The sequence below is a fragment of a genome, unplaced genomic scaffold (assembly GCF_019419815.1).
Source record: "Pyrus x bretschneideri cultivar Hongxiangsu unplaced genomic scaffold, Pyrus_bretschneideri_v1 Contig7, whole genome shotgun sequence".
Classification (NCBI taxonomy): domain Eukaryota; kingdom Viridiplantae; phylum Streptophyta; class Magnoliopsida; order Rosales; family Rosaceae; genus Pyrus; species Pyrus x bretschneideri.
The window spans coordinates 1,154,347-1,168,488 of record NW_025999809.1 but is presented as its reverse complement, the minus strand read 5'-3'; the positions used below and the strand labels follow the sequence as shown (position 1 = coordinate 1,168,488).

The following is a 14,142-nucleotide window of genomic DNA, read 5'->3' as shown; positions in this document are numbered from 1 at the left end:
TTGTCTTCCCCCACACCCACACTCTTCTCCCTCCTACAACCCAGAATAAAAAAATAAAAAAAAAATAAAAAAATAAAAAAATAAAAAACCCAGATCCCGTTGAGAAGATGGGTGTGCAGAGAAGGTGGAGGATGGGTGTGGAAAAGGATGTGGAGAATGGATGAGAGTGGTGGATCTAGGGTTTGATAGGTTTTCAAAAAATTTTTTTTTTTTTTATTCCTTCCTTCTTTTTTTCCTCTTCTTCTTCTTCTTCCTCCTTCTCCTTCTCTTTCTTCTTCTTTTTCTTCTTCCGCAGGGGGGTGTTGATGGGTTTTCAATTTTTTTTTTCTTCTTCTTCTTCTTCTTCTTCCTCCTTCTCCTTCTCCCTTCTTCTTCTTCCGCGCCGACCCGGGGGGGGGGGGTGGGGTGGGGTGAAATTTTTTATTTTTTCCTCCTTTTTTTCCTCTTCTTCTTCTTCCTCCTCCTCCTCCTTCTCCTTCTTGTTCTTCCGTAGGGGGGTTGTTGGGTTTTCAAATTTTTTTTTTTTTTTAGGTTTGCAGGTGGGGGGAAGAAAATGAAGATGGGACAAGAGAGAGGAGGGGGAGAGGAGGGACGAACTGATGGTTTTTTTTTTTTTTTTACTTTTTATTATTATTTTAATATTTAAATAATATTAAATAATTTTTTTTTAGTTTTTAATAATATTTTAATGATTTTTTAATAGAAAGTGGACCCCGAATCAAGCCACGTCAGCATTTAACTGATGAGGTATGAAAGTGTCGTGACACCAATAGTTGAGGTAGTTTTTTGTACCTTACCCTAATTAAAACTTAATATCCAAAAACAAATCACCAACAAATAATTCCAAACATAAAGGAAAATTGTTCAAACTTAAACAAAAAACAAAAAAACAAAAATAAAAAGCAGGGTTCAATCACTAGGTGGAAGTCGACCCTATTATTCTAAAATGCAACTAAAAAAAGTTCATGTCTAAGATTCTAATCTTCCATAGGGTTAATAGCTCTTAAAAGTCATAAACCTCCATCTTGGTACTCTCTGGCTCATCCACTTGTACAAAGTTTGATTCAAATTTCTTACAACAAGAATGATATTCAGCTACAACCTTCTAGGGAGCATGGCAAACACGGAACCAATGGTCTTTTGAACCACAGTGGTAACACATGTTCACATCCATGGTGTCATGTGCTTTGCCCTTATTCTTGAAGTTTGGGACCTTGAGAGCGAGGTTAGGGCGCTTTTGGGCTTGGTTTTCTCCCTTAGATGGGCATTGGTTCTGTTGACTTTGACGGGGTGGATTATGGCCACCCCTACCACGTCTATGTTGGCATTTTGGGCGTTTTCGAGCTTAATGATTTTTCATCAACAATTGATTTTGCTTTTCAGCAAAAAGTAGAATAAAGATCAAATCCGAAAACTTAGTGAACTTATGAGCCCTATATTGTTGTTACAAGACAATATTGGTAACAGAGAAGGTTGAATAGGTCTTTTCAGAAGATCCTCTTTGATCAAGTTCTCTTTACAGAACTTGAGAAGTGATCGGATTCGACAAAATTCAGAATTATACTCATTCATAGACTTAAAGTCTTGGAAGCGTAGATGCTGCCAGTCATGTCTTACTTCACCAAGAAGATGTCATTTTGGTGATCAAAATGATTAGCCAAAGCGACCCAAAGTGGTCGTGGATCTTCCTTAGCAGGGTACTCGATTTGTAATGCATCATGAATGTGTCTTCAAATGAAGATCATGGCAGTGGCTTTCTCAACTTCGCTAATCGGGTTGTTTGTCTCATCTTCAATGACGGGACTCAAATTCTTTGCGGTGAGGTGGAGCTTAACGTCTTAGACCCACTTTAGGTAGTTTCTTCCAGAGTCTTCCAAAGCAGTGAAGTCGAGTTTGTTCAAATTTGACATATTCCTATCACAAAATAAATGAACAAGAATGTGATTAGTGTAATGGAGAAAAAATAAATTCATTCACATAGGAGTAGAACATTCAAATTATAAGACGTATATCACTGTCATCTAAATACGGAGCATTTAGAATTACGTCAAATTATAAGACGTATATCACTGTCATCTCTCGTGACTCGTGCCATTACCGTAAAGTTTGTAACACGGAAAAAGAAGAAGATAAAATAGAAATAAATAAATTGACACAAAAAAAGTAATCAAACACGGCAGGAAAAGCGGGAATCGAAATCTCTGCGTTTGTAGTACAAAATCGTGATAAGGGGCCCACACTCACACAGAATCAGAGAGCGAAAGATCACAGAAAGGAAAGAAACCAGAAGCACAACATCACGCGTTGAATCAGTCAGTCAGAAGATCAGATGGCCCACATCGCACTGCTCGACTCTGAGTCCACTCTACTCCTCCGAGGCCCCCACTGAGCAATCTACATTATTTAATAAATAAAATCACAAGATGTACGGCTACTGCTGAGAAACAACACACCCACCAGAATCTCCTGTCAACGGCTATTAAACAGTAAACTTTTTTTTTTTTTTCTTTTTTGCTTTTCTTTTCGCCTTTTACTTACAAGTTTCAAGTAACTAATTAATTCTCCAATTTCGAAATTACCAATTTGACTCAGTTTCTTCTCTTCCCTCTTCATTCCGCGGCACATTTATTGATGATGATATATACAAACTTTCTTTATTAAAAGAAGCTAACATTATCATTTAACCGATTTTAGTGTCTTGGTTACAAATCCAAATTTTAGGGCATAGTTTCATGTCAGATTACTTGATTACATGACATAACTGATTGTTTACATCGATAAGCATATTGTGTTTATCAACAAGTTTGTTTATATTATGTGTTAAGACTGAGAAAAATGCAGTGGTGGATTGTCTAACGATTCTTTTGGTTTTTTTTTAGTACATTGATATTTTTACATTAAGCAAAAAGGAACTTCGGCTAAGTCTCACAATAGGCAGTCTAATTTGGTATTGAATTTGTCATCCACAAGATTCGAACCTAATACCTCTCACTTCTAAGTGAAGAGGAATACTACCAGACCTCGTTCAGTTTAAATTAGTGTACAACCTCATTTATAATTGAAAAAACTTTATTCTTTATATTATTATACATTTATTTTTAATAAACGATATTATCTACACTAAGAGAGATGGGCTAGACTTAGCCTCATAAGTGAAGAGGAATACCACTAGACCATATTACTTGGTGGCATATTATTATACATTTAAACATCTATAACTTTAATAGTTTTCGGACCAAAGAAAATATATTAATTTAGTGGATACTAAATAATCAATAAAATACAAAATAAAAGTTATTTATTTGTCTAAGTGAGAGTTGCGACGTAGGTGGGTTCCTAGGCGGACGCCTAGATGGGCTAGGTAAGTGCTTAAGTAGGTCTAGGCACCTTTTATTAATTTCAAACGTCTAGGGATTAATGGGGCGGTAGCTAGCCACCTAGGGTTGAGGTGGCACTAGATTGGGATTTTTAAAACAGTGGAGCCCACAATTTTATGTATTTGTTTAACCACATACTAAAAACACATGAATCTATAGTAAAACACTAAAATTCTAATAGTCATAATTTTGGGACCCAAACCAGTTTTATAACTTTAGGAAGGTTATTACTTAAAATAGGTGTATCTAAATACATATATATTTTTTACTTAGTTATCCTCAATGAAAATTGTATGAATACAAAGAACTACTAGCAGAGTACCTCACTTTTTAAAATGTAATCATGTAACATTCGAAATAGAAAACACTCTATCTTTAAAATCTAGTGTGTGGATGCATGTGCTTTATTTAATTCTTCTTTGTAAAATTGCTTGAGAAGCGAGAAACAGTATGATTTTTCACCAAGAAGATGTTCAAGTGGATGACGTATTACATGCCCGCAAGCTCAAAGGCGTTGTATCAACTCTAAAAATAAAGCATAGTCTCAAAATTATAGAGGAATATTTTAATTCAGTAAACTTTTACTTGTGACATTACATTTTGTACACATTGATAGTTATTATTATATGAAAGCGCGTTTCCTTTAAAAGAGACCTAAAAAAATTATAACTTATTACAATGTTGAATTTATTTCTATTGATAACCAGCCCAAGTTGGAATCAGAAATTTGTATGACTATAAGGAGGTTAACTTTATATAGAATTACTCTAAAGAGGTTTTAGAGTAGTTACTTTTAACCAAGCAAAAGCACTATGTATCAAGAAATGATTAATTTATATATTGCATAGGACCTATATAATTTTTTAAAACATATTATCTTATAAATTTAGCATGTTATCTTTTAGTCGAGACAAGCTAAAAATATTATTTAACCAAAGTTATTTTTATTAAATATTAAAATATCAAGGTTCTACTGTATTCATTTAAGTATATTGGCATATTGTTTTGATAATTATGCCAATGAAAATTAAGATGGAAAGTAATGATTAACTGATGTCATGTTAATGTGAGCGGCATGATCCAAGTAATTCTCCCAAATCTCATATGAATTGGGCTTTGGATCCTTTGCTCTTTATGTTTGATTGTATACTTAGGTCCAAAACTAAAGTGGCATCCATTTATGTCATAATTTAGTTCAAGTGGTTTGAAAAATCTTGATTTTATACGGGATACTCTTTCAGCTAATATTGTTGATTACGAGCATGTTATAAATTTTCGAACCTTAAAACACAAGGAAGAAAAAGGTTTAGATTGAAAAGAGGCAAAAAATGGAGAGAAAGTGTTATAACTTGAACAAGAGGCAAGGAGAGGGGACCCAAAAGGCTAAGACGTGTATGGCAATTGAGATGGACCATATTATTCTTGGAGATATTATGATACATATTCCAACGACGGCTATGATAATGTGGATCCAAAGAAATTCCACCCCTTCAACCAAAAAAAAAAAGAAGAAATTCCACCCCAAGAACTTCATCACCCACAACTTTCTTTTGACCTTTTGTGTGCTCTCACAACAAACATGTTTTCCCATTAGATACTTTCAATGGGATCAATTTTCTGTGACATCTAAATCTACAAAAACAAGCAAAAGATACCGTCGTCGTTCATACCATGAAACCTGTTGTATTTTAGTCTCAGTGGATTCTGTAGTCCATAACATTATGTATTAGATCAATATAGCCGAACCAAGAATCGCAAAGTCTATCTGTCCATATTTAGCTTTTTAAAATTTTCATTTGACTTTGTTACCAAAACTCAAATTTAAACAATTAAAAGAATCACTTCTTGCATGAACCTGATGTATTTTAGTCTCGTTCGTCTTTATAGCCCATAAGATTATGTATTAGATGATCAACATAGCTGAATCATTCTTGTTCGCAAAGTTTGTCCGCCCGTATTTAGCTTTTTAAAATTATCATTAACTCTTGTTTTCGAGACTCAAATTTAAACAATTATAAGAATCACTTCTTGCGTGAAACAACACCGACACAATGTCTACTGTGACGTTGCTTTCTCAATCCCTCCTGTCAATTAAAATTGAGCACTGCCAGATGCAAAACAATTGGCACAATTTATCTGATATGAATAATCAAATCAATCTTCCCAAAAGACGGAATAAGAAAAGCAAATGGGAAAAAGGCGAAAGCAACATCCTCCCCATGAAAGGAAAAAGATGCCCTGTTCTGTATTTTTTCTGTTCAATTGGTTTTTTTTGGTTGTCTAAAGTACAAACTAAAACCTAAATCCAGAGACCCCAAAAAGGAAATATAAAATTAATTAATTAGTTAAATAAACACCAAATAAAAAAAAAAAGAAAAATTGCATCGAAATTGATTCTATTCACATTACCATCATCATAACATCATGCTGCCAAAACCAAAGCATTTCCCAAGTCATTTTCTTTATTTATTTATTTTTCCGTTTTTCCTATCTACTTTTTCCCGGAAAATCAGCCTAGAAAATCAAAGCCTCAATGCTGGCCTTCTTTGGCGTTCTACAAACCGGGCAATAATCCAGAACGGCCTCACAATCTTTGCATGAACAGAGGTGCCTGCAGGGAAGAAACAGCACACACGAACTCCTAAAATTACATCTTCTGCAAACCTTCATCTTTTCACCTCCTACTCCATCATCACTCTCTCCTTCTTCTCCGTAGTTGTCACAGCAGGACCCTGCATCCTCTGCACCATTCAAGGGGCAACACGTGGCCCTCTCCCTGAACTGTTCCAGTGTGTTGTTTAATGACACGACCATGGCTTCGTTTTCCTGTGCCACTCTTTTCCATGCCTGGTTTTCTGCCTCCAATTTTCTGAGAAAATCTTCGAGCTCCATTCGTCTTCTGTTTGCTTGTGTGATTCCTTCGTCTTTCTGCTTTAAAAGTCCTTGTGTTTTGGAGTCTATTTTCTTCAGCAGCATTGCGAATTGCTGCTTTCTCTGCTCTTGCAGCACCAGTCTCAATCTTTCATTCTGTTTTTACCCCAAAAAAAAAAAAAACAAATACATAAAGAATAATCCAAAATCATGAAACCAAAATAAACTTTAAGAAAAAATGGATTAAACCCTTGTCATAAAATCACATATTTTACTGAAAATTGGGATGGAACCCAAGTTATGAAATCACAATTTGTGATGAAAATTGGGTTCTAAATTCTAACCTGTAATTTGATGTACTGATCAATCTCTTGCCTCTGCTTGGCAGCCTGAGCTTCCAATGTTTGAGAAAAGGAGGAGGCCATAATGTTGCTGCTGTTGTTTTCCAAAGTGGGGACAAGAAAACTGTTTTCAAAGCAGAGATTTTGATCCATTATCTGCTGCTGGTTTTGTAGAAGCTGTTGTTGCTGCTGAAATTGTTGTTGCAGTTGGTGTTTCTGTTGAGCATTTAAACTAAACTGACTGAACCCACCGACACCGCCACCACAATTTTCCACCATCCAATCCTGTGAGCCTAACAATGGAAACCCAAGATTCTCCGGATACATCTGAGCTTCGATGGCCATTTCTCAATCAACCAAACGAACAAACGATCAAAACTTGAAACCAACCAACCCAAAAGATCAAATTTTGAATCCAAGCCTTTTCTCCAAATCCCTCAGGCCTTCTCCTCAACCTGTTCTCGCACCCAAAAACTAGTTTTTCTCTCTGTTTTCTTTCACTTGGGTATATGATCAGAAAGTTGGTGGGGGAAGAAGTGGGGAGCATAGATATGAAGAGACCAAACATAAAATAGTAAATAAATGAATATGGAGTATAGAAAAATGGGATTGAATTGAATCAAAGTAACAGGAAACTTGGAAAAGGAAAAGGAGGAGGAGATGTGGCCTAGGATGCCTAGTTTGCTGTGTCTTTTTAAAGCTTTATTTTTCCTCTTTTTTATTTATTTATAAATTTTTACGGTGGTGGTTTTGTATTTGTATATAATAGAGAGAGAGAGAGAGAGAGAGAGAGAGATAGAGATGGAGCATTAAAGAGAGGAAAGAGATGGTAAGCAACAACGTACACATGCAGATTTTGTGACTAAACTATCGGGTCAGACATTTCACAGGAAAGCGTTTATTTTTTAAGAGAGAGAGAGAGAGAGAGAGAGAGAGAGAGAGAGCTTAATTAAAAAAGAAAATAGGAATTCAATTCCAAGTGGGTGAGAGGGAGGAAATTATTGGAGATTTGTCAGTTTGGTCATCTGGAAAGGCTGAGGAGACTAGCCAGAATACGATCCTTTTATTTCTCTCCTTTTTTCTATAATTATTTTCTTCCTTTTTTAATTTCTTCGAAATGTCAAATAAATTAATTAATATCCTTCTTTTTTTCATGTGTAAACCTAACACCTCAGACTGTGCGTGTCATCATGCTAATTTTGTTAAGTATTCTAACTCAAGTTTTTGGTAAAACATGATTAGGGTTTTCAGGAAACTTATGTTAATCACTTAATGGAATATTTATCTTCTTCTGCATTAAATGTCGGATAATTTTTACCATTTAATACTACGGTTTAGTGGTATTCATTTTCACTGGTAAGTGAGAGTTCTTAGATTCGATTTTTGCTAAAAGTGAATTTGAACTCATGGTAAGGTTAAACACAGTCCCTCCTCTTAATATGAATAATATGAATTCTTCAAAAAAAAAGAAAAAATGTCGGAGAACTTTTTGCAAGTAAGTCGTTTTCTTAGTGAGGATTTGTGTTGATACATGACAAATCCAAACGGATTACTATTTACCATGCAAAAATGTTTGGTTGAATTTGTTTTAGTTTATGGTATTAGGATATCTTCAAATGTTATCAATGTTTAAACGGTTAACTTTTTGTATTCATATAGAATTAGTTTGTTATAGATTTCATATTTTGGCCACGATTTTACAAATTTAGATTACTTTTTGGACGAAAATTGAATTTAGATTAGACTTATCATAACGTGGCCGAATATTTATGGATTTGAATTCAAATTTGCGAAATCGAGTTAGTCCTCGAACTTATTCAAACCGTCCGAATTGCACCCCTTACAAAGTCATTTATTATGTTGCAGTTTCTTTTCCCATCCTCAAAATTCCACGCACTTGTCAACCTTCTAATTACAAGAGTAGGAGATATATTAAATTGATTTTGCATGGGTTTTGTAGTGAAAACGGCAGGTAAATGGAACGTGTTTTTAGCTTAGGAGTCAAGGAAAAATATTAATTGTCCATTAATATATTAATGGATCTCTTTAATATATTAGAGGAATGTTAGGAAGACTAAATTTGTAAATAAAGTTTTAAAAACTAAAGATATGAAGTTGATGATTAGTTTATCACTTACATGTTGATAAACGTGCTTATTCTTATTGGTGACATATCATTTAGTTTGTAAATTTAGTCTCCAAATTTAATCTCCATAGCATTATCCAATATATTAAGAGAAGTGTTTTTGGCACTCCAAAAATCTCACTCTACACTCTTCACAAGTATTTTTTTTCTTCCTAATATAGAAAGTTTGGAGTGTAGAATGAGATTTTTGGAGTACTAATAGTAATTCCCTATATTAACCCTAATTAACAAGTTTCTTTTGAGATAGGAAGATAATTGATAGGAGTATTACTTGCACACCAACTTGATCAGAGATAAATTCCTGCGTTAGCTTACTCACGTGCATTGTGCATGACACTCTTTTTTTCTTTGACCAGATTGAATTATCGACAAGATTTTTATCGAGCTCCATTGTATGCACCTCATCCTCATGATTGTAAATATTCTCTTCTTTAATGGAGATCATACATTTTCCCAAAAAAAGGAATAAAAAAAAATATTACAAGATGAGCACATTGATTAATGTATGGTTTCAGTTAAAAAGGTCTTATTGAATCATTAAGGACTCGTTTGAAAGTGTTTTTAAAATGACTGTAAACGTTTTTTTTTAAATTAAAAAAAAAAGGAAAAAAAAAAGGTTTTTGAGTTCCAAAAGCACTTCCAAAGGGGTAGCTAAAAATAAGCTTTTTACTAAGTATTGGTTCCAAAATATTTTCACCAAAAACGCTTTCAGTGATTTTATAAAAACTTCCAAACAAGTACTAGGGCTTGAAAGGCAGGGCCGTCTCTGAGATTTTGGGGGCCCGGTGCGAAATTTATAAAAGCGCCCCTCCTTAAGATAAGTCTTAAATAATGTAGGACAATGTATTGACGCTAGAAAACAATCACTTAAATCAAAACAAAGTTTAACACTCACTGATTGCAAGTTTAAAAATGTCATCTATAATAAGTAAAAAGAGCTACAAACATAACATTCACTAAATAATCAAAAGCAGTTCAATCTTAAACAACCAAAGATAGAAAACGAACTTCAAAAACTCTAACTTTAAAGTTTCACTTGAATATGTAACATTATTATATAATAATATTGAAAAAAATACCGTCTTTTATGGTGTATTATTGGCACTCAAAATATCTTATTGTACTCTAAATTTTTGTATTTAGAAAGAAAAAAAAAATTACTCTTATAAGGAGTGTAAGATGAGATTTTAACATGCTAACAAAATCAATTGTTGAATATAGAACATTATTTCATAACAAAAGCAATTTTAAATATATAATATTATTACATATAAATATTTGGTGACAAAAATTTTGGAGGCCCCTTCAAATTTGAGGCCCCGTGCGACTACACCTTTCACACCCCCCTCAACGCCCCCTCTGTTGAAAGGGTAATCGTTTAATATGATTCCTTGTGATACAATGCATGCTTATGCAGTGCTTTTTATTCCTATATCTCACTCCTCGTGTTATACAGCGTAACTGATCGAGATAGATAAGTTATTTTCACCTTATGCTAAAAAAAGATGCTTTAAATTTTTATTTTTTTAAACAAATGATATTATCTAGACTACAAAGTTAGAGGAGAAAAAAAAATGCTTTAATTTAAACTCGAGTGTTATCACAATTCTTCACATAAAATGAGACCCATAACATTATAATGCGCGTATAACACAAAACAATCACGACTTATTCACACATAAAAATGTGATTTTCCTAGTAGTGCTTTATACGTGTGTGTGTGTGTAAACACTGTCAACTGCCATATCAATATTTCTCTTACTAATTTTTTTCCAAGTCCTTATCTCTCTTGAACTTGGGACTGATACCTAGGAATTGATATCTTTCACCTTTTGTACGTAATCATGTCATCAAGTTTTGTAAAGTCCATCACCCACGAAAAACCCTAGAAATTAACCAAAACCCTAATTTAATTTTCTATATATAGCCATCGAAATTTTTTTTTCTTTTTTTTTTCCCTGCAGAAAATTACAGTGGACCCATATGCTCTTCACCCTCCAGGACTCCATGAAGCATATGATCCCTTTGTAATATGTGGATGACTCTTCTGAAATCAGTGGGTGCAATTCATGTGAACCCATCTCACACTTCACTTTACCCAAAACAAAATCTCACACTTTATTGACTAGGTATTTATATAATTCTTCTTATATTATTATTAAGGAGCTGAGTGAGTCTCTGAGTCTTTCTGTGAGAAAAATTGTGCAAAAATTCAAACGCTGATTTCTGTCACAGTGTTGTGTAGTGTTGGATGCAAAAGTTGTTTCTACAACTTCCCAACTGCTTCTATTTGTTTTATAGCTTTCGGCAATGTTGATATGGACGCAGAGCATCTACATGTCCTTTGCCCCCTCTCACTTCCCCAAATTAGGGGGCAACCCCACCTAAGTCTTGGGAAGTTGACAAATTTTCAAGCCATTTCTTGTGAAATAAACTCCCAAGTCCCATTTGATCTTATGATAAATTTTGAAAAAGTACACTTTATATGTGAGTTTACACGTATTGTAACTTGAGTAAATTTAATACATCATATTAGCATGCTTGTATGTCACAAAGCGTCTAAGCAAAACTTATGAAGAGAGTCTTGTTGACAAATTTTTCAATATGACCTTCACCCCAAGATTGAGTTATAGTACAATTTGAGTTTAATAGCTTATATTATAACAAGTAATTTAGTAACACTATGTCGTGATATGATTGTCACATGTTAAAAGTTGAGAAACGTGCACAAATAGAACTTGTAAAAAAAAAAAAAAACATTTAATTGAAAATAACAATTTAAGGCACTCTTACTATTTGTTATGGTGTCTTTTAGTAATATTTTAATTGAAAATTTGTAACTGATTTTATTTGTGTATAATTCTCTTAAATTTTTTGTTATTTGCCAAATAAAGTACTAACAATCCTGATAAAAGATGATATGTATTAAAATAAATAATTAGTAACTGATTCTAACTAAACAGTTATGTCACTCAATGGTAGCCATTGGAAGTTGAAATGCCTCTATAAGTGTTTTCAGCTCCTAAAAGAGTAGGCTGCCGTGGCGAAGCTAGCAATTAATTTCTGTCTTTTTTTTTTGGGTTCTTTAGATATAAGCCCATACAACACTTATTTTCTTGACAAAAACCCATCTCGTTTTAAACATCCAAATAAAACACAAATTTGAAATAAACTGACATATAAACAAATAAATACCTATTATTTTCAAAATATTTACAATTGTGCCATAACACCCTAATTATGATGATGAATTTAATTATCCACCATAATTATGGCAAATAAGTGCTTTATATTACAAAAGTATCTACTTTATACTTGCCTTGCCATCATCTCTTTGATTTCTTATATTTGTTTGACAATCATTGTAGGTAAATTATTTTGCATGTATACATTAGGCACATTTCGTTATTATTATATTTGTGTGAAATAAATTACCTATATTTTAAGTAGATATAGATAGTTAATTAACTTTGAATCAATTGGCTAAAAACATCCTTTTATTTTGTAGGTAAATAATTTTGCATGTATTATTACATATACTGTTACATCCCGGCCCGGGGTCCACCACATCCCAGGACCTGCTCCACCACCGTAGCACGATATTGTCCGCTTTGGGCCCTAACCACGCCCTCACGGTTTTGTTTCTGGGAACTCACACAAGAACTTCCTAGTGGGTCACCCATCACGAGAGTGCTCTCGTGCGCTACTTGCTTAACTTCGGAGTTCTCATGGAACCCGAAGCCAGTGAGCTCCCACAAGGCCTCGTGCTAGGTAGGGATGAAAATATACATATAAGGATCACTCCCCTAGGCGATGTGGGATCTTACATATACTAGGCACATTTGTTATTATTATGTGTTGTTCGCAATCAATCAACATTCATTTATTCTGTAGGTAAATTACAAAAGTATCTACTTTATACTTGTCTTACCATCATCTGTTCCATTTCTTATTTTTGTTTGACAATCATTGTAGGTAAATTATTTTGCATGTATACATTAGGCACAATTTGTTATTATTATATCTGTGTGAAATAAATTACCTATATTTTTAAGTAGAATATAGGTAATTAATTAACTTTGAATCAATTGGCTAAAAACATCATTTTATTTTGTAGGTAAATTATTTTGCATGTATTATTACATATACTAGGCACATTTGTTATTAATATGTGTTGTTTGCAATCAATCAATATTCATTTATTCTGTAGGTAAATTATTTTGCATGTATTATTACATATGTTAGGCACATTTTGATATTATATATATACACACACACACACACACACGTGTATGCATATAACTTAATTAACTCTTTTGAATCAAAGAGTATTTATTTATTTATTTTATAGGTAATTTTTTTGCATGTATTATTTTACCTGAATGTTATATTGTTATTTTATATATGTAAAATATTGGTAATTTTGAATAAAATAATATTTGCATATTTGTGAAAAATACTAATTTACCTATTACAATTATTTGAAAAAGAAAAAAAATGCTCATTTTTACATAAATGTGAAAACAACTGTATAAGGAATCAAAACTCCAACACTATGTTTAGATGAGAGAAATAAACTTAGAATTTGGATAAAAGTCAGAATTTATAAATTGACATGCACCAATTCCTTTGTTTGGATTCATAAATATAGAAATTTAGAATTTCCGTGTGAAAAAAAAAACTTAGAATTTGGGACCTCCAATTCCCAAGTTTAAATTCTATGTAAATAGGTGTTATTTCCCAATTTCTATGATTGAAAGTTTAAAAATAACAAATTTCGTATTCAATACCCTTATTCTTTTAGGTTAACCAAACAAGAAAATTCACAAATTCTAGAAAATAAAATCCCGTCATTTTAAAATTCCTTAGTAATATTAATTTTTTTCATCCAAACATAGTGTAATATCATGTAATTTTTGTTATTAATATGCATAGAAATCATGACACTAAAATTTTTCTTTCCCGAATTTGCATTAACATTTCAAAATGTTTAATTGAATGAAATAATATAAAGGGAGATTATACTCACACACCTCAAATTACTTCTCCCACACATTTTTAATTTTTTAATATTTTTCTATCAAGTGTTAGTGGTGTGTAGAAAATATTAAAAAATTAAAAAAGTGCGGGAGAAGTAATTTGAGATGTGTGAATATAATTTTTTTAATATAAAATAAATGTAGATAACAAGTAATAGACCCAAAGTCAATGATATTAGGGGTAATTTAGACATCCAAAAATACCAATTTTGCTAAGTCATACTTAATTATGAATATTGCTTAGTTGAAGCCTAGTCATTGAGTTTTATTAGAAATTTTTACAATTGTGGGTTTTAGTTAATGAAAATTGAACTGCAAGAGGTATGCTCATATTTTGAGTATTTTTTTAAAATTTTATATTAAGGAAA

General features: G+C 32.8%; 1 protein-coding gene across 1 annotated transcript; it reads right to left on the bottom strand.

Moving 5' to 3' along the window:
- Positions 1 to 5,685: 5,685 nt before the first annotated feature.
- LOC103965595 (probable BOI-related E3 ubiquitin-protein ligase 3) lies at positions 5,686 to 7,351 on the bottom strand. Its single transcript, XM_009378672.3, has 2 exons — positions 6,593 to 7,351; positions 5,686 to 6,404 (listed from the first exon to the last, which is right to left on the bottom strand). Exons 1-2 carry the CDS (start codon positions 6,932 to 6,934, stop codon positions 5,892 to 5,894), a joined length of 855 nt encoding a protein of 284 aa, XP_009376947.2. The 5' UTR covers positions 6,935 to 7,351; the 3' UTR covers positions 5,686 to 5,891.
- Between the last annotated feature and the right edge of the window lie 6,791 nt (positions 7,352 to 14,142).